At 36.0% G+C, this 23674-nt stretch overlaps 1 protein-coding gene across 1 annotated transcript in view; it reads left to right on the top strand.

The window, feature by feature from the left end:
* The window catches only part of ACTR10 (actin related protein 10), a 28322-nt gene extending 5485 nt beyond the window's left edge, over positions 1 to 22837 (top strand). Inside the window, exons 3-13 of the mRNA XM_032405195.1 lie at positions 415 to 497; positions 1338 to 1446; positions 3179 to 3286; positions 5915 to 5982; positions 6465 to 6544; positions 10743 to 10778; positions 14176 to 14255; positions 14334 to 14407; positions 18700 to 18781; positions 20253 to 20454; positions 21880 to 22837. Of these exons, the coding sequence (XP_032261086.1) occupies positions 415 to 497; positions 1338 to 1446; positions 3179 to 3286; positions 5915 to 5982; positions 6465 to 6544; positions 10743 to 10778; positions 14176 to 14255; positions 14334 to 14407; positions 18700 to 18781; positions 20253 to 20454; positions 21880 to 22061 (1104 nt within the window). The 3' untranslated portion in view covers positions 22062 to 22837. The remainder of the gene's footprint in view (positions 1 to 414; positions 498 to 1337; positions 1447 to 3178; positions 3287 to 5914; positions 5983 to 6464; positions 6545 to 10742; positions 10779 to 14175; positions 14256 to 14333; positions 14408 to 18699; positions 18782 to 20252; positions 20455 to 21879) is intronic.
* Positions 22838 to 23674: the final 837 nt, after the last annotated feature.

Below are 23674 nucleotides of genomic sequence, written 5' to 3' on the forward strand. Positions count from 1 at the left end.
AATTAAGTGGGGTGATCTTACAAAAGGGAAAGTGTTATTGCTTTGGGTGTGACTTACAGGGACTGGACCAACTCTGGAGTGTTTGAGGAAGCTTTTGATACTTTTTAATCAGTGATTTTGATCAGTCCTGCCAAAATGGTAAGTCCAGATGGAGGAAAAATGCAAATGAGCATAGCTTTCTACTTGTGGACACATACTTTTATCCCCACAAAGCAAAAAGTTCTGTTATCTTAGGCCCATTCTTAAAGATTCCTAATTTAAGTGATTTATTTATGTTTAATGTTTGCATTTATTCCCAATAAAAATTAGTTGTGATTTATTATCAGAAAATGCATTAGTACAATAAATAAGCATGTTTTAATTTGAGATTATTTTGTTATTATAAATTAATAAATTATTTTAATTTTTTTATAGCCTATCAAAGTTGTTCAATATAATATCAATACAGAAGAATTGTATTCCTACCTGAAGGAATTCATCCACATACTGTATTTCAGGTAAGATGCAGTTGTGTTTGTTTTTTACCCCCAGCTTTTGTGATTAGATTTTCCTAATGCCGGTCATAGTAATATTTGGTTGTGTTACATCTGATGCAAAAAAAAAAGTTGACCTCCACTGCATTTTTACTTGCTTATTTTCAACCTTTTCCAAAATGTATTTGAAGACTAGATAACTGGCAAGCATAAGGAAATGCTGAAAACAAATTAAATGTTCATTAATAAAGGGGGTTGGATAATTAAATTATTATATATCCATATAGTGAAACACTTTACAGCCATTAAAAAAAGAGTTCTGTATCTATATGTAGTCATACAAAAGGTGTCTTAGATATATTGATAATTGAAAAAAGCAAGTTTCAGAACATCTGTGGAATAAACACTTCTATTAAAATACATTCATATGCATGGACCATAATGACAATATACAAACTGCTATAAATGATAGTTTCTGGCTAGTAGAAGTGTAAGGTATTTGTACTTTCCAAGTTATAAACTTCTGTTATATTTGGAATTTTGTGAGCATATATTACTTTTGTAACCTAAAAAAAGAAAAAATCTTTTTAATGACTCAAGTGTGTATTCATACTAGGCTGTAGCTTTTGTTTACTGAGATAAATGAAGTAACAGATGTAAAGATACTGACACAGTAACTAGCACTTAATAATTAGAGTTCAGGAATGTTACGTTTCCAGGGTAATAAAATAAATATGTCTTTTTGTCATAAAACATCTTGAGCTAAGATAGTATAGTTTCTCTTTTCTTAACAAAATTGCATTATGTGCCAAAATGAATACCAACTTTTATTTACTTTCATAAGTAAAAACTATCACTTTCCAGGCATCTGTTGGTGAATCCTAGAGACCGCCGAGTTGTGGTTATCGAGTCGGTACTATGTCCTTCCCACTTCAGAGAGACACTCACTCGGGTTCTTTTCAAATATTTTGAGGTACCTGTTTTTTATGTTGTTGTTTTTTGTAGGTACTAAAACTTAAACTAAAAGGTCCTTGTTTAATTTCCTTCATTATATATATTTTACACGTGCATTTGAGAAACCAGGTGAGATTAAACTCAAGCGATTTTAAATTGACCATTTATTGGGCGCCTGGGTGGCTCAGTTGGTTAAGCGACTGCCTTCGGCTCAGGTCATGATCCTGGAGTCCCTGGATCGAGTCCCGCATCGGGCTCCCTGCTCAGCAGGGAGTCTGCTTCTCCCTCTGACCCTCCTCCCTCTCATGCTCTCTGTCTCTCATTCTCTCTCTCTCAAATAAATAAATAAAATCTTTAAAAAAAATAAAAATAAAAAAAAATAAAAAAAAATAAATTGACCATTTATTTTCTTTTCTTTGTATGATTATTTCATGTGTAATCAGCCTTTCATCCAATACTTAGGTAACTGACAATTTCTTATTGATATTTCTGTTATTTATTTGTTTTAACATAGGTTTTTTTTTGTTTGAGGACTTTTTTAGAATTAAAAGGTATATTCTTTGCTGTGGTGTTTATAATGTGTTTTTTTCCTCAGGTCTTTCTAGTTTCTGTTGTTTAGTTATGCTGACTGTTCTAAATTCTTCAGTTCTTTCATTTTAGGCTTTATTTATTTATTTATTTTTAAGATTTTATTTATTTATTTGAAAGAGAGAGCGAGCATGAGCAAGGGGAGGGGCAGAGGGACAAGAAGACTCCCCGCCGAGTGGGGAGTCCCATTGTGGGGCTTGATCCAGGACTCTGAGATCATAACCTGAGCTGAAGTCAGACATTTAACTGACTGAGCCACCCAGGTGCCACCTCCATGCCTTTTTCAATGTCTTTACTTAGAACTATCCCCCGCCCTGCCCTCTGACACAACCTTTAGGTAAGGGAAATATGGCCATTATATTTTAGCATTTGTTTATAAGGACTTTCATATTTTGATTGAATATTTATCTGATATTTGGGGTATCACCAGATCTGGCAAATTCTCGCTGAAAATGTCACACAGAGTTAAGGATTTTTATAGCTCTTCAATTTAATTTTAACTGCTATATTATGTTTTAAAAATAGAGTTCATATTACAAACTTTGCAAATAAAGACAATCAAGAATCTTTTTCTTAATTTTCATTTTGATGGCAAAGACATCTATTTTTTTAAATTTAAGCATCTTTTTTCGAATTTATGTTTCTGTACCTCTTCTTTTATCCCTTTCATTTTTCCCTCCAAAAGAGAGAGAACAGGGGCGCCTGGGTGGCTCAGTCGGTTAAGCGTCTGTCTTCGGCTCAGGTCATGGTCCCAGGGTCCTGGGGTCGAGCCCCGCATCGGGCTCCCTGCTCCGCGGGAAGCCTGCTTCTCTGTCTCCTTCGGCCTGCTGCTCCACTTGCTTGTGCTCTTTCTCTTTCAAATAAATAAAATCTTTTAAAAAAGAGAGAGAGAACAAAAATTAAAAAAAAAAGTTTCGTAATTGTCATTTTGGAATAAAATAACTTAGAGAATTTAAAGAGTGTTTTTATTTATTGTATATTTCCATGATTGTGTAAATTCAAATAAATCAACAAACTAGTTCTTGGCACCATAAAATGGTTGAAAGGTATCATAAATATAATGTTACTGTGAATTTTTTCAAGTATATTTGAAATATATGGGAAACACCTTCAATTACTGGTTTTGTTGTTGTTATTGTTACTTTGGTTTTATTCTTTTCTAGGTTCCATCTGTCCTGCTTGCTCCAAGTCATCTAATGGCTCTTCTGACACTTGGGATAAACTCTGCTATGGTCCTGGATTGCGGATATAGGGAGAGCCTGGTGTTACCTGTATCTTTTTTTGTCAAGCAGCTGATTTTTCAGTTTTTACCCTACTTTAACATAATTAGGCTTATTATAAGTGGTTTTCATGGAATGAAACTATTTGGGGTTACCATATACAAGTATAAATTCCCATGTGGAAAAAATTCACAGGATTGTGAGACTTAAATTTTATAGAAATTACCATTGTGACTTGGTCCTGGTATGTACTTCAGAGGTCAGACCTCATGAATATTATGTTCAATTTTTAAGAGGAACATTAGCTAATTAGGATGTGTCATAGTACTTGACTACCTTAGTCAAGTTCTAAGAAAAGATCATACAAAGAGTAATTGGAGAAACTGAAATGAGAAAGTTAAATCAAGAAAAATTAAAACACGAAATCTGCTTTCAAATAGCTGAAGGGCTTGCTGTGGAAAAGTAAGTACATTTTTTTCTTTTTCTCTCTATTTCCAGAGGCTATCATTGGAGGCACAGTAGGGTATAGGGTTTATGATTTTGGTTTTGGAATCAAATACACACATAAGTGGTAATTCTTGGCAATGCTTCTTACTAGTTGTATGATGTTAATCAAGTAATCTCTTTGGGCCTCAGTTCTCTCATCTGTGTAATGGGAATTATAATAATTCCACCTCATGGAGGGGATATTGTGTGACTTGAGTGAGACAATGTATGTTAAGTATTTAGCATATGACCTGGCATGTAATAACTTGCTTAACAGTGCTCTAGTTTTATATCATTCACCACTGGGAAGAACTTCCTAGTAATTCAAGCTATCCCAAAATGGAATTAGTGACTATACACTGGTGCATTCCTTGTCATTAGAAGCATGTAAGCTGAGTATAGGTAAAGGCTCTTAGAAATGTTAATAGTGAGGGTGCCTGGGTGGCTCAGATGGTTAAGTGTCTGCCTTCAGCTCAGTCATGGAGTCCCGCATCGGGCTCCCTGCTCAGTGGGGAGCCTCCTTCTCTCCTGCTCCCCCTGCTTATGCTCTCTCTCTCTCTCTCTCTCTGTCAAATAAATAAATAAAATCTTAAAAAAAAAAAAAGAATTGTTAACAGTGGATATTGTTCCATTGAAAAGGACGTTGAAGTATGTAAGTGCATGACTCTTAGGAAGTTTTGAGATCTACATATGTATTTATTAGAAGAAATACTTGGGGGAGTGAAATCAAGAATCATTAGCTCCTAAAGAACTAAATTAGGTAATAGTTTTTAAAATATAAAGTATTTTCTGGGGCGCCTGGGTGGCTCAGTCGGTTGGGTGTCTGCCTTCGGCTTGGGTCTCCCAGGGTCCTGTGATCGGACCCCACGTCGGGCTCCCTGCTTGGCAGAGAGCCTGCTTCTCCCTCTCCCACTCCCCCTGCTTGTGCGCTCCCCCCCCACTAAATAAATAAATAAAATCTTTTAAAAATATATATGAAGTATTTTGTGTTTAAATCTCCTAACAGTGGGGTGCCTGGGTGGCGCAGTCAGCTGAGCATCTGACTCTTAGTTTCGGCTCAGGTTGTGATCTCAGGGTTGTGAGATTGAGCCCCGCCTTGGGCTCTGTGCTCAGAGTCCACTTAAGACTCTCTCTCCCGGGGCGCCTGGGTGGCTCAGTCGGTTAAGCGTCTGCCTTCGGCTCAAGTCATGATCCCGGGGTCCTGGGATCGAGCTCCGCATCAGGCTCCTTGCTCTGCGGGAAGCCTGCTTCTCCCTCTCCCTCTGCTGTTCCCCCTGCTTGTGTTCCCTCTCTCTCTCTCTGTCAAATAAATAAATAAAATCTTTAAAAAAAAAAAAAAAAGACTTTCTCTCCCTCTTCCCCTCCCCCCTTCAAATAAATAAATCTTAAAAAAAACCCAAAAACTTCATAACAATCCTACAACATAGGTATTATTCTCCTTGTTATATAAATCAGAAGACTGAAAGTTGGGGTAGATGGTTATCTACCCAAGGTCATATATACCCAAGGTCATATAAGCACATAGCCAAGATGTATAACTCATGTTTGTTTCCAAAGCCAATGTTCTTACCAATATACTCTTTCCTTTTTTTATAAATATTGTACTTATATACATCAGCAAAAACAATATGGAAAATAAGGTAACATCCACAGTATAGTATTGTCCACTCCTCTCAGCTCTAATAGGAATACAATGTGAGACATATATGTAATTTAAAATTTTTCTAAGAGCTACATTTTTAAAAGTACAAGTGAAAGATGAAGTTACTATATTTTATTTAACCCAATATATTCAAAATATTATCATTTCAACATAGAAACTATATAAAAATTATGAGATATTTTATAGGGTTTTTTGTATGTGTGTATTAAGTCCTCTAAATTTGGTATCAAGTTTGTTCTTATAGCACATCTCAATTCAGACTGGCCACATTTCAAGTAGCTACTTTATTAGACACCCTAGTTGTAACTAACGAATTCTGTGTGTGTGTGTGTTTGTGTGTGTGTGTGTATGTGTGTGTTTAACCTTTTTCTTTGAAGAAGAATATGAAAAAAGACTGGTTTTTCTGTAACTCTTTTAAAAATATGAAGACTTTGTTACCAAAGTTGACTTAATACTGCAGAAGGTGAGGAAAGTATCAAGGAAGCCATGTTTTATCTCCTAAAATAGTTGTACCCTTAACTACCCTATAGATATATGAAGGAATCCCAGTACTAAATTGTTGGGGAGCGCTCCCCCTAGGAGGAAAAGCTCTTCACAAGTAAGTGTCTTGGGATTTAGCACATTTGCTCCACCTGTACCACAAAAACATGTTAATTATTTGACAGTGATCAATAAAGGGTAATATGGACATTTAATGTTATTTAGTCCATTTTCTATTACCCTTCTTTCTATATAAAGATGTATTCATCTTTTAAGGATAAAACCACCTTTTTTTTTTTTTTAAGATTTTATTTATTTTTTTGACAGAGACACAGCGAGAGAGGGAACACAGGCAGGGGGAGTGGGAGAGGGAGAAGCAGGCTTCCTGCCGAGCAGGGAGCCCGATGTGGGGCTCGATCCCAGGACCCTGGGATCATGACCTGAGCCAAAGGCAGACGCTTAACGACTGAGCCACCCAGGCGCCCCAGGATAAAACCACTTTAGTTTAAAGCATTATAACCTATTATGTAGTAAAAGTATTAAGAGAAGGATATCAAGTACAATATTTTAGTTCCAGTAACTACTTTTTTTTAATTTCAGGGAGTTGGAAACTCAGCTGCTGGAGCAATGTACTGTTGACACAGGTGCTGCTAAAGAACAGAGCTTTCCCTCCGTGATGGGTAAAACTATTTTAAACTATTTAAGAGTGGTTTACATTCCCTTGTCGTTCTTCGACTCATTTGTTTTCTACCTCATTGTATAGTTACTCTCTTTTCCCTCACATCACTAATGTCATTGCTCCAATTATAAGGTCATTATTGACCTCTTAATTACCAAATCCAATAGTTTAATTTTGGTCATCCTTTCTAGAACTTTTGACATTGTGGATTATCATATACTTTTGATATTATCTTTTCTCTTTGCTTTCAGGCCTCTGTTCCTTTTATGGTGTTCTATTATTATGTGATGTTCCTTGGTTTCCTCTGCTCTTGCTTTCTCTACTGATATTCTCCTAGGCATCTGGTTTTCATTTTTTCTTCCTCCTGGCTTTTTAAAAGTGATCTCATCTATTTTTATAACTTCAGCTACGTCAATATGCAGTTGATTCTCAAATGTATCATTGGGCCTGACCCTTCTTGATATTCATATCTCCAACTGATTTTTAGGTGTAAACTAGGCATGTTTAGGTACCTCGTACTTAAGACCTTCAAAAAGTGAATATATTATCTCTTCTTCCAAATTCATTTCAACAAGTCATTCTCAGATAAAGATGATATCTTCCTTATCTCTCATTTTAGAAAACTGGAGTTAAAAGTCCTTTCAGTTCTCCCTCAGAAATCTCTCTTAAATTTCATATCTTTTTCTCTATCATCTATACTACTGAACATCTGAAAGCAAAGACGTTGTAAACTAGACCCTCATTATTTCTTGCTTGGATTATTATAGGAGACTCTCTGGACTGGTTTAGTATTTCATACTGTTGCCAGAAATAACTTACACAATACAAGTCTGATTACACGGCTTAAGGATTTTTGCTGGCTCCACAGCTTAAAATCCAAATTATTTGCTTGATATACTTGTTTCTTCCCAATCTGACTTTTTTTCTACCTCTTAGCCCTAAACTACTAAACTTAACCCTGTGTGACTTATTTCAGCTACAGTAAATTTCATATAGTCTTCTAGGCTCCACTAGTCCTCCCACAACCATGAGCGTTTATTTATTCTCTTTCTTTACCTGGGATCTTGGGTTTTTGATCCCTCTACATGACTCAGCTGGAATGTCATTTTATTTATTTATTTATTTATTATTTATTTATTTAAAGATTTTATTTATTAATTCATGAGAGACAGAGAGAGAGAGAGAGAGGGAGAAGCAGGCTCCCAAGGAGCAGAGAGCCCAATGTGGGACTCGATCCCAGGACTCTGGGATCATGACCTGAACCAAAGGCAGATGCTTAACCATCTGAGCCACTCAGGCGCCCTGGAATGTCATTTTATTATAAAGCCTTCCTCATTTCCCCTGAGGAGAATAAATTTCTCCCCTCTCTGTTAAGTCCTCAGTAGTATTTATTATAGCGCATATGACACATCCTCGTTTGCCTGTTAACTCACCTGTTTCCCTTCGTAGACTTTTGAGGATCCCTGTCTTAGTTGTTTTTCAATCAATAGCACTTAGTTTACTACCTGGGCACTGAATAAATGTTGGAAAGAGAAAGGCAGGTTTTTAGGACATATATCCTTGCGTATATTGTTTTCCAATTTTTCTTTTAGTAGTTAAGATAATAGCATTCTCTATTCTATAGATTAGATTATAATTTCTCTTTTCCAGATAAACTTTGTTACTTTTTTAGTATGTCATGAAGACAGTTAATTTATAAAAAGTGTCCAGAGATAATGGGTTTGTGTAGCATCCCAAGATATTTTTAATGAAGGTCTTCTTTAAAACTGATTATAACTTACCTTAAAATTCTGAACTGTACATTCTTGGACACCGTTTTTTAACCAACCACCATGGACTCTGTAATCTTTCTCTCACATAATCCCCAAAGTCTGAGTCTGTGATAGCCTTGTAGTCCTACTAATTGTGGAATTAAATCGTATCATTATTTGCTGAATGACATGCTTAGGAGGATCAGAAATGCAAACACATTTGAAATATCTCTTGTCAAGGTCCTTAGCAAGGATTAAGTGCACATTTTATGTATACTTGGGTATCCTTAAATGAACTCTGAATGAGCTTTTTTCATTTAGTATTTGGAACCTAGTTCAAAAAGAATAAATATACTTTCGTATATACTTTATAATATACTTTAGTATATTTATAGTAACTTATAAAGGATAACCTAAGTACATTGATTTGAAAAGTGTACAGTTTAAAAATAAATTATATATAAAAATATTATGCTTCTTATTCTCCTAAATTAACCAAAATTTAGATATGATTGTTCAGAGCCAGAGACCATGAATACCTCTTGTTTCTATTTCTTATTTGAGAAGTTTATTTATTTATTTATTTTTAAAGATTTTATTTATTTATTTGACAGAGAGATAGCGAGAGAGGGAGCACAAGCAGGGGGAGTGGGAGAGGGAGAAGCAGGCCTCCCGCGGAGCAGGGAGCCCGATGTGGGACTCAATCCCAGGACCCTGGGATCATGACCTGAGCCAAAGGCAGACGCTTAACGACTGAGCCACCCAGGCGCCCCTCTTATTTGAGAAGTTTAAATAGTTGTTATTATTCACTAAGATTAAGGAAGCCCTTCCCAAAGCAGCATCTACCCCCAGCTAAAATAAGCCCTTTATTTTCAAGCCTGCTTTACATGTTGCCTAAAGAAAACTTTTTCATATTACCAGATTTGTTGTATGTTGGAATTCATCTGAATATCCCTAAAGAGTATATAGCAGTTGTGAAATGCTACAGTTTTTAGCACTTATTCTTAATTTATAGGTTCCTATAATCTAGTTACATTTCTCTCATCTCTTTATAGCCAAATTAAAATTTTTTTGGAAATCTCTATCCTTTTGTGAGGTGAATTTCAACACATAAGGATAGAAGTCTTCAAACTTTTTGATCGCACACTAGCCCCATCAGTAAAAAACTTTGGAGCATGTACCTTCAATACGTATGTATGTTTATTTATAAATTATATGCATACTATTATTGCTATATTATGAAACACACAAAAGTAGGAATTTGGAAAGGATGAGATAATGATAAATAATAATTCTAAAGCTGTACTTACTAATGCTAAAAGTTTTTTGCTCCTCAAAAAAGCAATGCGATTAATATTATTTATTATTTTTTTTAAAGGTTATGGCTTAACATTTTGAAGGTGTGGCTTCTAAGTTTAATTTATAGTAATACTTTGTTTCAGTGGCTGTCATACCTTAAAAGATAGAGCTAACAAGATATGTAGGTTCTGATGGAAGAAGTGCATATGAGTACCCTTATGAAATCATGATTCCATTTTCAGCTCTAAATTTCTGTCTTCCTTGATGTAAATAATGTTTTTATAAATCAGAATATTTTTACATATTTAATAATGAGTTAAGTCTGAGTTTAGAAGATTTTAAATTTAGGTTAGAAAATGTTTCTGAGTCTGACTTGGATAACTAGATTTTTAGCAACAGAATCACATCACAATGGTAATATATCCAAATGTCCACTTTCTAAAGGCTCTCTATATTGTATAGATTTCTTTGAATAGATACATTCTCCTTTTTCCTCCAAATTTTTATTTAAATTCTAGTTAATTAACATATAGTATAATACTGGTTTCAGGAGTAGAATTTAGTGATTCATCCATAGAATTTAGTCGTTCATCACTTACATACAACACCCAGGGCTCATCAGAACAAGTGCCCTTCTTAATACCCATCACCCATTTAACCCATCCCCCCGCCCACCAGTTTGTTTTCTATCGTTAAGAGTCTCTTATGGTTTGCTTCCTCTCTTTTTTTCTTTTTCTGTTCTTCTCCTATGTTCATATGTTTTGTTTCCTAAATTCCACATATGAGTGAAATCATATGGTATTTGTCTTTCTCTGACTGACTTATTTCACTTATCATAATACACTAGCTCCATCCATGTCATTGCAAATGGCAAGATTTCATTCTTTTTGATGGCTGGGTAATATTCCTCTGTGTGTGTGTGTGTGTGTGTGTGTGTGTGTGTGTGTGTGTGTGTGTGTATTGACTTTGAATGATGAAGTTTCTTCCCTAGAAACAAAGGTAACTTTTTTGTTTGGCTTTTAAAAAGTTATAGTACTTATATTTTTTAAAAATTTTTCTGAAATGGAAAGTGGTAATGTTGTGCAATTTAGCAGACTGTTTCTGCTTATTATTGAACTTCTGTAGTTCTAAATAAAATTTCTGTTTCAGGTTCAATTCCAGAAGGTGTCTTAGAGGACATTAAAGGTAAACTAAATTCCCATTTTTGTCCTTTTTATCCTTAAGTATTAGTTTATTTTTTTATTTTTATTTTTTTGTAAAGATTTTATTTATTTATGTGACAGAGAGACACAGCAAGAGAGGGAACACAAGCAGGGGGAGTGGGAGAGGGAGAAGCGGGCTTCCCGCGGAGCTGGGAGCCCGATGTGGGCTCGATCCCAGGACCTTGGGATCATGACCTGAGCCGAAGGCAGACGCTTAACGACTGCGCCACCCAGGCGCCCCATATCCTTAAGTATTAGTTTAGAAGGCATGTGTTTCTAGAAATATTTACAGAGGTACAAAATAATATTAAGTACATAATATAATATCCTAAAAATATTTAATATACAGGATAGGCTATGGATTAATATAAATAAAATTTTTATTTTTCTTTAGATTTATGGAAGCTTTTGGCATTATTTATGATGTCTTATTTTTTTTTTTTTTAAAGATTTTTTATTTATTTATCTGAGAGAGAGAATGGGAGACAGAGAGCATGAGAGGGGGAGGATCAGAGGAAGAAGCAGACTCCCCGCTGAGCGGGGAGTCCGATGCGGGACTCGATCCCAGGACTCCAGGATCATGACCCGAGCCGAAGGCAGTTGCTTAACCAACTGAGCCACCCAGGCGCCCCTATGATGTCTTATTGAAGAAACTTCTCAATTATAGAGTATACAGGATTACTAGGGAATTAACAGTTTGCACAGTATGAATTAACAGATAAATTGCTTCAGAAAGATACTGGTTTTATGTTGTATAGAGGTTTTTTTTTTTTTTTTTTAAGATTTTATTTATTTATTTGACAGAGAGAGACATAGTGAGAACAGGAACAAAGCAGGGGGAGTGAGAGAGGGAGAAGCAGGCTTCCCGCGGAACAGGGAGCCCGATGTGGGACTCGATCCCAGGACCCTGGGATCATGACCTGAGCCGAAGGCAAATGCTTAACGACTGAGCCACCCAGGTGCCCCGAGGTTTTTTTTTACTCTAGTTTTTAAATACATATTTGTAAGGTCATTTTACTGACTTTGGAAGTTCTAATTTGGGGCCAAAGTATATTGGATTCACTTTACTAGGATATATTACCTCTCCCTTGCTAGAGTGCATTTTTATAATTTTTAAATGGAGTTTTCTGGATTTTTTTTTGGTAAGATTGATTGATTTGAGAGAGAGCGAGAGAGCACAAGCAGGAGGGGAAGGGACAGAAGGAGAGGGAGCAGCAGACTCGCCACTGATCAGGACCCTGAGATCATGACCGGAGCCAAAGGCAGACGCTTAACTGACTGAGCCACCCAGGCACCCCAGTTTTCTGGTATTTTGATTCACTGAAAGAAAAGGCATTTAAAATATAATTTAATATTCTTCAGTACTGAGAATGTCAATGTAAAATTAATAAGAGAATTAAATGAGACCTGGGGATAATCTGTTAAAATATTAAGTGATTTGTTCAGTGTCACACCAAAGGTAGAGTTAGAGCTAGGGCTGCAAAATGGATCCTGTTCTTCATTTTATTATTTACTTACATGGTATAATTACCTAAAATTTTTTCAGTTATTGTAAAACCTGAGTCATTTGTACATGCTTATTGCAGTGGCTTCTTCTGCCAAGTATCTAAGATCTTTTTTTTTTTTTTTTTTTTTAAAGATTTTATTTATTTATTTGGCAGAGAGAGGCACAGCGAGAGAGGGAACACAAGCAGGGGGAGTGAGAGAGGGAGAAGCAGGCTTCCCGCCGAGCAGGGAGCCCGATGTGGGGCTCGATCCCAGGACCCTGGGATCATGACCTGAGCCGAAGGCAGACGCTTAACGACTGAGCCACCCAGGCGCCCCCCAAGTATCTAAGATCTTAAGGGCTAGGTATTTATCTTGTATGACAAAGATAGCTATGAGGACTTGAATAAAATAAAAAATATGTAAGTAGCTTGAACACCTAGCTTACCATCTAGCGTATTGAACACCTAGCTTACTATCTAGCATATTAACATATTGGAGATTCTTAATATATTTTGAATTAGTGAATGAGAAGAATTTTATGTAAAATATAAATATATATTTAACTAACATGTTTTACAAGGAATTAACTCATTAGATTGCATTCAACATCAGTTTTGTTTCTACTTAAAACTTTATTCCTTACCTATTTGTGAAAATATTTTTTTTTATTTTAAAGATTTTATTTATTTTTCAACAGAGAGAGAGAGAGAGAGAGAGTGAGAGAGGGAACACAAGCAGGGGGAGTGGGAGAGGGAGAAGCAGGCTTTCTGCTGAGCAGGGAGCCCGACGTGGGACTCAATCCCAGGACCCAGGATCATGACCTGAGCTGAAGGCAGACGCTTAACAACTGAACCACCCAGGCGCCATATTTGTGAAAATAATTTGAAGGAACTTATTATAAAAGGTACTTTGCAATAGAAATAATCTTTGATGGCACCTGGGTGGCTCAGTTGGTCAAACATCTGCCTTCGGCTCAGGTCATGATCCCAGGGTCCTGGGATCGAGCCCCATATCGGGCGCCCTGCTCAGCAGGGAGCCTGCTTCTCCCTCTCCCCTTGCTCCTCCCCCCTGCTCATGCTCTCTCACTCTCTCTTTCTGTCTCTCTCTCAAATAAATAAAATCTTCAAAAAAAAAGAATCTTTGAAAGAATAAATGTTCAAAGTGCAAAAAAAAGGTGATCTAGTAGAAGGAAAATGGTAGTGTTGGGCTATGCCAAGAAGGAGAAAATAATCATGTCAATAAACACTAAACTAAGGAGTGTTACTATGGCTAAGAGCAAAATTTAGCTTTGTGTTCTGACCAAGATTTTTAAAAAGAATCAGATAGGTAGATACATAAGATTAGATACAGAGATAGAAATCAGTCTGGTTCAAAGAAACATGCTACATTTTCATGATGCTAAAATTTATTTTTATTATGGTACTCTTTATACAGGGAATACCAAAAAATAGTTTCCTCTGGGCGCCTGGGTGGCTCAGTTGGTTAAGCATCTGCCTTCAGCTCAGGTCATGATCCCAGGGTCCTGGGATTGAGCCCCATATTGGGCTCCCTGCTCAGCAGGGAGTCTGCTTCTCCCTCCCCCTGCTCTTGCGTGTGCTCTCTCTCTCTCTAAAATAAATTAAATCTTAAAAAAAAAAAAAAAAGTTTCCTCAGAGGTGTTTTTTTATGTGATTTTGTGAAAGATGAATATGCAACATGTCGTATGATTCCGCAGTGAATGAAAAAGTTCTTTATTTGTGAATAAATTGTCATAACCAAACTAAAGCCAGGGATAGTTTATAAAATCCAAAAGAATGGATAACTAGCATGTTCACTTGAATAGAATTGTTTTAACTGGACATAGATTGATTCAATCACAAACCATAACACAGTCTCCTTTTCTTTCTCATAAGTGCGCACTTGCTTTGTAAGTGATCTAAAACGTGGATTAAAAATCCAAGCAGCAAAATTTAATATTGATGGGAATACTGAGGTAAGTTAAAAATAAATATATATTCTTTTTCCAGAGGTTATAACCTATATATTTATGCTTATGATATTTATATTTCAGCGTCCCTCACCACCTCCAAATGTTGACTACCCATTAGATGGAGAGAAGATTTTACATGTTCTTGGATCAATCAGGTAGACCTTAATTGTTACGAGCAAATAATGAACAAGAATGAATTTTTGGGCTTTAAAAATATCTAAGCCTTTAATATTGCTGATTTAACAATTATGTGTTTTTCATAAGGCCTCCTCATTTATGATTAATTTTATTCAACTTTTTAATTTTAAAAAATTTAAGTAATTCAGAATTAATTTACTAGTAGAACTATGGTAGAGAATAAAGTTTAATACATTTTTTTAAGATTTTATTTATTTAGAGAGAGCATACATGCGTGAGCTGGGGGGAGGGACAGAGGGAAAGAGAGAAAGAATCTCAAGCAGACTCCATGCTGAGCTCAGAACCCGATGGGGAGCTGATCTCAGGAAATCATGACCTGAGCCAAAATCTAAGTCAGACACTCAACCGACTGAGCCACCCAGGTGCCCCTAAAGCATAATACTTTAAAACAGGGTTCAGCAAACCTTTTTCATAAAGAGCCAAGTGGTAAATAGCTTTGGTTTTGTGAGCCATATGATCTGTGTTGCAACTACTTACCTCTACAGTTGGAGTGCAAAATCAATCATAGATAGTATGTAAATGAATGAGTATGGCTGTGTTCCAATAAAATTTTATTTACAAAAACGGGCTGGATTTGGCTTGCAGGCCACAGTTTGGTGGCTCTTGCTTTAGAATGTTTTCATGTTAGAAAGAATGCATTCTTCCAAATACGCTAAATCTTTTTTTTTTTTTAAGATTTTATTTATTTATTTGAGAGAAAGAGTGAGCAAGAGAAAGAGAGAAGGAGCAGGGGGAGGGGTAGAAGCAGACTCCCCACTGAGCAGGGAGCCAGACGTGGGTCTTGATCCCAGGACCCTGAGATCGTAACTTGAGCCAAAGGCAGACACTTAATGGACTGAGCCACCCAGGTGCCCCAAATATGCTAAATCTTAAGGACCAGTTAGTGATTCACTTTTTCATTATTCATTAGATTATTCTATTCAGTGATGCAATATAAGTTAAGGACTTACATAATTATATTGGTAACAATAGCATTTATGTTTATATGCAAGCTTTATAAAATTTGTATTTATGAAAGTTTCATTTGTAAAATATTAGATCAGAAGATGTACAGAAAAAAGTTATGTAAACATTGAAGAGTCTGTTGGATTCTGAGATAATATAGAGGTTGAGATATTAAAAGGATGAACATAAATACACAGATGTTAAAGATGGTAGGGTAGAACAAAAAAAGTGAGAATGTAATACTTTTTGATAGTAACTTTAATCGTTTTACCTCTTTTTTAAGTTATATTCATTAAATTACTATTTTAAATTTTCTCCAGGTTGTTGAGTGGAGCCCAAAATAAGAGAAGAAAATAGATGTTGAAGGAAATTAATATGGAGCTTTTTGGTTACGTAATAGTAGGAAAATAGGTTGGGAATAAAAAAACCACCGTGTCTCACCTTTTAAACCCAATTAATTTACGATTGTTTGCTAACATGTTTTTCCTACCGAAAATCTAGTTCATTTGAAACCTAATAGACATAGTTCAGACCAGTAGTTTGTTGGTAAATCAGAAGGGTCATTTAAAGTAAAAGACCATTTTAAAAAACCATATATTAAACATTAAACATATTAAAGTATATAAATATGTAATTATTTGCCAAACTTTTTTCTAGAACCTTTTCTTTGAGGGTAAGTCTGCTTCGAGAGTTTGGAGTTAAGTGTACATAAACCAGGAAATTCATGGTTTATTATTTCCAAGTTTTTTGTTTCTGTTTTCGTTTTTGTTTTAAGTGCAGTGAAAACTTAGTTATTTGTGAATCAGTCTTGGTACAGAATTCTTATAGACATTTTCTTCTAGACTTTTACGGTTGTATTACCCATATTAAAAAGATTTTAGGGGCACCTGGGTGGCTCATTTGGTTGAGCATCTGACTTTTGATTTTGGCTAAGGTCATGATCTTGGGGTCCTGGGATCGAGCCCTGTGTTGGGCTCCGTGCTCAGTGTGGAGTCTGATTGAGATTCTCTCTCCCTCTTCCTCTACCCCTCCCTGTATGCTTTCTGTCTCTCTAATGAGTAAATAAAATCTTGAAAAAAAAAAAAAAAGATTTAAAAAGTATTTGTCTTTTCAAAGCATTCAGCGTAGCTCACATAGAAAAACAACTTATTTTCTACCCTAGTATTTGTTGGTTAAGTAATAATTGTAAAATTATATAATTTCAATATCAAATCTATTGACAATAAAAGACTTGGAAAAAGAAAACTGATGCTCTGTAAGCATTCATCTCAACTGGTAGGAATGGAGGTATGCAGGCGTAGCAGCAAGTGGCCACCTGTGAGTGTTGAGTGTTCTGCAGGCCTCAGTATACTTTCCTGGTTGAGAATTTTATGTTTTGAAAAAGATTCAAGAAAGCTTCAAAATTCTATGCATTGTATGATCTAAATTTTATTTTTAAGAAATAGAGTTTATATATGCATATGTATAGATAGTTTTATATTGCATCACTTAGGATTCAGTTTGGCCACCAATTACACAAACCTGACAGTAGTGGCTTCACCAAGATAGAATTTTTTCTCTCTCGGGGCACCTGGGTGGCTCAGTCAGTTAAACGTCTGCCTTTGGCTCAGGTCATGATCCTAGGGTCCTGGGACTGAGCCCTGTATCAGGCGCCCCTCTCAGCAGGGAGTCTGCTTCTCCCTCTCCCTCTATCCCTCCCCCTGTTCGTGCTCTCTCTCAAATAAATAATCCTAAAAAAAAAAAAAAGTTTGTCTCTCTTTTAAAAGAAATTCACAGGTAGATAGTCCAGGGATGGTATGACAACTCCCATCAGGGATGTAAATATCCTTCCATCTCTCTCATCCTTTGGGGGGTAACCTTGTCCTTAGGGACCAGGGTGGTTGCTGGAGCTACTATATCTGTGTTTAAAGTAAGGACCCCTAGGAAGGAAAAGAAAAAAGTGCTTCCTCTCTGTTTTGTTTTGTTTAATTTATTTATTTTGAGAGAGAGAGATTGAATCTATGTAGGGGGGAGGGGCAGAAGGAGAGGGAGAGAGAGTCTCAAGCAGACTCTGTGCTGAGTGCAGAGCCCCACTCGGGGCTTGATCCCATGACTCTGAGGTCACAACCTGAGCTGAAACCAAGAGTTGGCCACTTAACCAGCTGTGCCACCCAGCAGCCCCTGCTTCCACTCCTTTTTAAGGAGACTTTCTAGAAGTCCCACATACCACTTCTACCTCCATCTCATTGTCACTTAGCTACACATCTAGCTACAAGGGAGGCAGGTAAATACAGTGTTTAACTCGGGAGAGGCATTGTATCCACCTTAAAAATGGAGTTCTATCTTTTTTTTTTTCCTTCCAAATAATTACAGATTCACAGGAAATTGCAAAGATAATATAGGGAGGCTCATGTACTCTTCACCCAGTTTCTCCCAGTGGTTACATCTTACTTAACTGTAGTACAATAGTAAAACCAGTAAATTGGCGTCGGTGTAACATGTGTATGTATAGTTCTGTGTAATTTTATCACACACAGATTTTTGTAATCACCACCACCATCAAGATATAAAACTATTCCATCACTACAAAGATCTTCCTTGTGCTACCCCAAAATAGGGTTCTTTTAATTTGAGAATGAACAGGAAAATGGAAAATGGATATTTTATTAGGCAACTAACAATCTTTGCCATATGTTATTTTTAAAAACAAAGAAATGCTTGGGGAGAGGATTGTTTTTTAAATCCTTTGTATCACTGTGGATATGCTTCTTGAATCCTATTTTTATAGAATTTCACTCCTTTCCTGTTACTAGGCTTAAGGAAGTATAACTGGACAAACTGTATGTTAATCTGTACATAATAATAGTTGTAGCTAATACTTGGGGAGCGCCTCCTTTGTACCAGGCAGTGTTCTCCTTTTTTTTTTTTTTTTTAAAGATTTTATTTATTCATTTGAGAGAGAGAATGGGAGAGAGAGCACGAGAGGGGGGAGGGTCAGAGGGAGAAGCAGACTCCCCGCTGAGCAGGGAGCCCGATGCGGGAAGCGATCCTGGGACTCCAGGATCATGACCTGAGCCGAAGGCAGTCGCTTAACCAACTGAGCCACCCAGGCGCCCCAGGCAGTGTTCTCTTGACTCACTGGATCCTCACCTCAATACCTGTGAGGCAGGTGCTTCTATTCCTCTCATTCACAAATGCAAACACCTTGTGTTTAATAATTATTCTATGTTAACATAGTACTGTTACTTAAAAAAATAGAACTAATGGTATATTCTGTATCATACTATATGATGCCGACAAAGCACTCTGTTTTTGATCTCATTAGAGATTCAGTTGTGGAGATTCTTTTTGAACAAGATAATGAAGAGAAATCGGTTGCCACTTTAATACTGGATTCCCTTATACAGGTATTTTGATTTCGTAAAAAGTTTCAATTTACGACTACAGCCCTTTAGAGAAAAAAATTTTTTTTAAAGATTTATTTATTTGAGAGAGAGCGAGCGAGCGAGCATGGGGGAGGGGCAGAGTGAGAGGGAAAGAGTTCTAAGCAGACTCCACACTGAGTGGGGAGCCTGATGCCAGGCCCAGTCTCACAACCCTGATATCACAACCTGAGCTCAAACGAAGAGTTGGATGCTTAACTGACTGTCCCACCCAGGCGCCCTGAGAAAAAAATTTTTTAAGTAATCTCTACATCCCATGTGGGGCTTGAATTCACAACCCCATAATCAAGAGTCTTATGCTCTACTGACTGAGCCAGCCAGGCGACCTGAGAAAATTTTTAAATGTTATTCTGTATTTATATTTTATTTTATTTTTTTAAAGATTTTATTTATTTATTTGACTGAGAGAGCACAAGCAGGGGGAGCGGCAGGCAGAGGGAGAGGGAGAAGCAGGTTCCCACCGAGCAGGGAGCCCGATGTGGGGCTCGATCCCAGGACGCTGGGATCATGACCTGAGCTGAAGGCAGATGCTTAACCGACTGAGCCACCCAGGCGCCCCTGTATTTATATTTTAGCCACTGGTTACAATTTTTAGCTTTTATGTTAAATTTTACAGTTACCGAGTTTTACTTTGGCACTGAGATAGGGTATTTACAACATGTCAGACTCAGGGATAAGTAGTGCTATCATGTATTATTTCTGTAGCAACAGTATCAGATTTTTATTTTGTACCTAGTACAGCTTGTAGTTTCTTTAAATGCAGGTTTGTGTAGTATTGAATTTTAAATTCCACAGGGTGTATGATAGTATGTTTCTTTTGTTTAATGACTATGGCATCACAGAACTCCATGTGAAATGCCAGCGCTTTGGAAGATACTGTCTACCTCTGGCAGTTCTACTCAGAGACTCTTACGAAAAACATAGCATCAGTGAAAGACTTTAACATTCTAATTTTTAGAACTGATGTAGAAACAATTTTTCCAAGAATGTTATCTTCCCACTTGACAACTGGCTCTGGATATAATAACTGTGAAGTTACCACCTTAGAAAAATTAAGTTTCCACATACTTACTTACTAAAAAAGAAAGTTGTTTTATTTCTTCTCATGTTCTTTGCTCAACTGAGTCATTCTGTCTTGAAAATGAGAATACTCACATATAACTACCATATACTCTGTGGAATTTTAAATTCTATACTATTAGATTTTGAAATCTTTAAAGTTCTATATTAAGTATATGGCAGTATTATCATGGTTATATTTGCTACATGAAAAACTCCCTTGTTAAACCTTGCTGTGCCTTTTTTTTTTTTTTTTTGTAATAGTAATGCTCACCTATTTAATTTGTAATATATAATCTGTATATTTTCTTGAATCCAATCAAGCATTATTTATACAGTTAAGAATAAATTTTTTTTTCTTTCTTTTCAATAACAGTGCCCAATAGACACCAGAAAGCAACTAGCAGAGAATTTGGTGGTCACGGGTGGCACATCTATGTTGCCAGGATTCCTCCACAGATTGCTTGCAGAAATAAGGTATTTGGTAGAAAAACCAAAATATAAAAAAGCACTTGGCACCAAGACATTCCGAATTCATACTCCACCTGCAAAGGCTAATTGTGTGGCCTGGTTGGGAGGTAAGAATTTAGTTTTTAAGATATAATGATTATATAGTAATTGGTTCCTGAATGGTATTATTAATGGATATATTAGAATAGATGATTCAGTCTTAAAAATTGCTCACTTAACAAACTAATAGAACTATTAAATAATTTTCTTTGAACACTAACTTTTCCTCAAGTTATTGTCAGAATCATATATCTATTTCTCTTGGCATTTGCACTTTAATTTTTTTTTTTTTTTTAACGATTTTATTTATTTGACAGAGACACAGCGAGAGAGGGAGCACAAGCAGAGGGAGGGGGAGAGGGAGAAGCAGGCTCCCCGCTGAGCAGGGAGCCCGATGCGGGGCTTGATCCCAGGACCCTGGGATCATGACCTGAGCTGAAGGCAGACGCTTAACGACCGAGCCACTCAGGTGCCCCTGCACTTTAATTTTTTAAGTAAACTTCATCCAATTAAAGTCATTTCTCATATTAGTGATGGATAGCTGTGCATTTATTCCAGTGGTACTACCGTTGCTCATAACATTTGTTTTAATTCCTTCTAAAGCCAATTTGTGAGCCATATGTGAGAATTGATCTCTTTATTTTATAATTATACTTTATTTTGTGATTGAGTTCATTGAATGATAGTTCATAAGAAATGATAGTTTCATTGAAATAAGGAAATAGCCTATATACATGTAAAGAGACTATATATATAGAGAGAAAGAGACTATATATATATGTAGAGAGAGAGACTACTTTGAAGATACATATATATAGGGAGAGAGAGACACTACTTTGAAGAGAAAAACAATCATGGATGTGTATATTTATATATGTTCTGATACGTGTTTTAAAATGCATCTGCAGCTAATATGTATCTTGATCATTAGAAAAAGTATTGAGATTTTAAATGAATATTGTATTTCTTGTAGAATTTGGTAAAAATGTAATTTTGATCTAGGACAAATGGATTTAGTTACCAAATTATTTTTTAAAGACTACCATGTGGGTCTTTATAAAGTCTTCAGCATAGACTTGGGTGGCATTATAATGATGCTTACTGGGTTTTACAGTGCTGTTTTATTTATTGACATACAATCTTAGAGTTGTGGCAAAGAAAACTAAAGGTATTATTTACTGTATTTACACAGAATTGAAAATAGTTTCCACCCCTCTCTACCTCAGCTGCTTTTAGACACAGTAATGCTTGCTAGCATTTTCACTATAATCTGCTGTAGGCCATTTAAGTTACTTTCAACATAGGAGTTGTGGCTTACCCTGTTATTCAAAATACAGGATATAAAAGAACTGCAATTACTTTGAAGAGTGTGAATATGCATTACTGAATTTCACCTGTTCTCTCTTGCCATATAATGAAGTGGTTTTATGTGTACATAAAATTTTCTGGTAAAAGTTTTCATCTTAACTATAAAAATATTTTTTACCACACAGGAGCTATTTTTGGGGCACTGCAGGACATACTTGGGAGCCGTTCAGTCTCAAAGGAGTATTATAATCAGACAGGCCGTATACCTGATTGGTGTTCTCTTAATAACCCACCTTTGGAAATGATGTTTGATGTCGGGAAAGCTCAGCCACCGCTGATGAAGAGAGCCTTTTCCACTGAGAAATAAAATTTGATTGAAATTCAGCTTTGCTTTGTATCAAGTATCTAATCAATTATAAGCAAATTGTACAAAGTATATAGGATGCTGTTAGAGATGATTTTATGGAAGTGAAAGCATTTCTTTAGTTACTTTTTGCATTAATATTTAATTCTTTTGACTGTTGTTCCTCTTGTGTAACAGTAAAATAGCTGATGCTTATGAAATTTGTTGTATTTATATCAATAAAATATAGTAAAGCAGTTTAATTTTGGAAGTTTGTTACATAGTTTAGTTTACAGAAAGAATAATAACATTGTCCCTCCACAATTCACATAATCTGCCCTGAGCATTGGAGAATCCATCAGTTTCATTATTTTTAGCAGTTGTTTCATTTAAAGAAGAAATAATGTTAACCATTACCAGGTATTTCAAATATTAACATGGGTCTCTTTCTTCAAATCCTTTTGTTTTGGTATTTATCTGTCCATGTTAGAATGCTACTTTTCCAGGAATATATTTGACCCTTTGGACTGAGAATGTTTAGTAGATTAGGTAAACATTTGTTAAGCAAAGTATGGAAATGTTTCCTTTTTAACTTTACAGTTTCTTTATGAATAATTCTACATTTCTAAGAAGAAAGATACTTCATTTTTATGCAAAGGTATTTTATGTATTTTTATGAAACTGCTTTATAAACATGTATTCATAATGTTTTTAATCTCTTTTGTACTTTTTATCTTCTCAGGATAGGGGTTCTTGGAAATGTGTACTCAGTCACCGTTTAATTGTAATTTTTATTTGTTTTGATTTGTTTTTAACAAACTACCTCTTACTGAAATTTTGCTGGTTTTATTCTTTCCAGGTGCCTGTGAAAGTACATACACCTATTCCTGAAGAATGTACTCATATTCCTGAAGACAGAGTAGGAATTGATACATTTTCTGGACTGTATAACCCATGTCCATTCTTTCTTATAGTTTAGTCATTTTTGATTGTCCTTTTTGGGTCCTTCCTAGTTTTGCCATATACTTTATGTGTGAAGACACCAGCACCAACTAACACTTGAAAGAGCTGGTTCCTGGCATTAAGAATAGGAAAGAATTTAAGGAGAAAAAAAAAAAAAAAAAAAAAAAGGAAAGAACTGGTGTGTATGTGTGTGTGTGCATTTAAAAATACTAGCTGTACTTTGTCACCATGTACTACTACTACTATAGTAGCACAAGACTAAGACTCAGTATTTATTGACTGCTGTGTGTTTAGTGTAGTTTCAGACACTGTAAATGCTACAACAGTGAGACATGGACCTTTACCCTTAGGAGGTTTTCAGATTAACAGAAGTGGCGGGTACGCAACTGATGATACAGACAGAATGTGGTAGCAGCCTTAAGGATATCAATTGCTTGTTATTGATGTAGTTAACTTTTTTTTCATGTAAATAATATTTGGGTTTTTTTTTTTACTTCAATAAGCCAACATATAGTACATCATCAGTTTCAGATGTAGAGTTCAATAATTCATGAGTTGTATATAACACCCAGTACTGATCACATCACGTGCCCTCCTTAATGCCCACCACCCGGTTACCCCATCCCTCAACCCATCTGATGTAGTTAATTCTGAGCAGGGAGTTGAAGAAAGCT

This window comes from Phoca vitulina, unplaced genomic scaffold (genome assembly GCF_004348235.1).
Source record: "Phoca vitulina isolate PV1807 unplaced genomic scaffold, GSC_HSeal_1.0 scaffold7, whole genome shotgun sequence".
In the NCBI taxonomy this organism is placed as follows: Eukaryota; Metazoa; Chordata; class Mammalia; order Carnivora; family Phocidae; genus Phoca; species Phoca vitulina.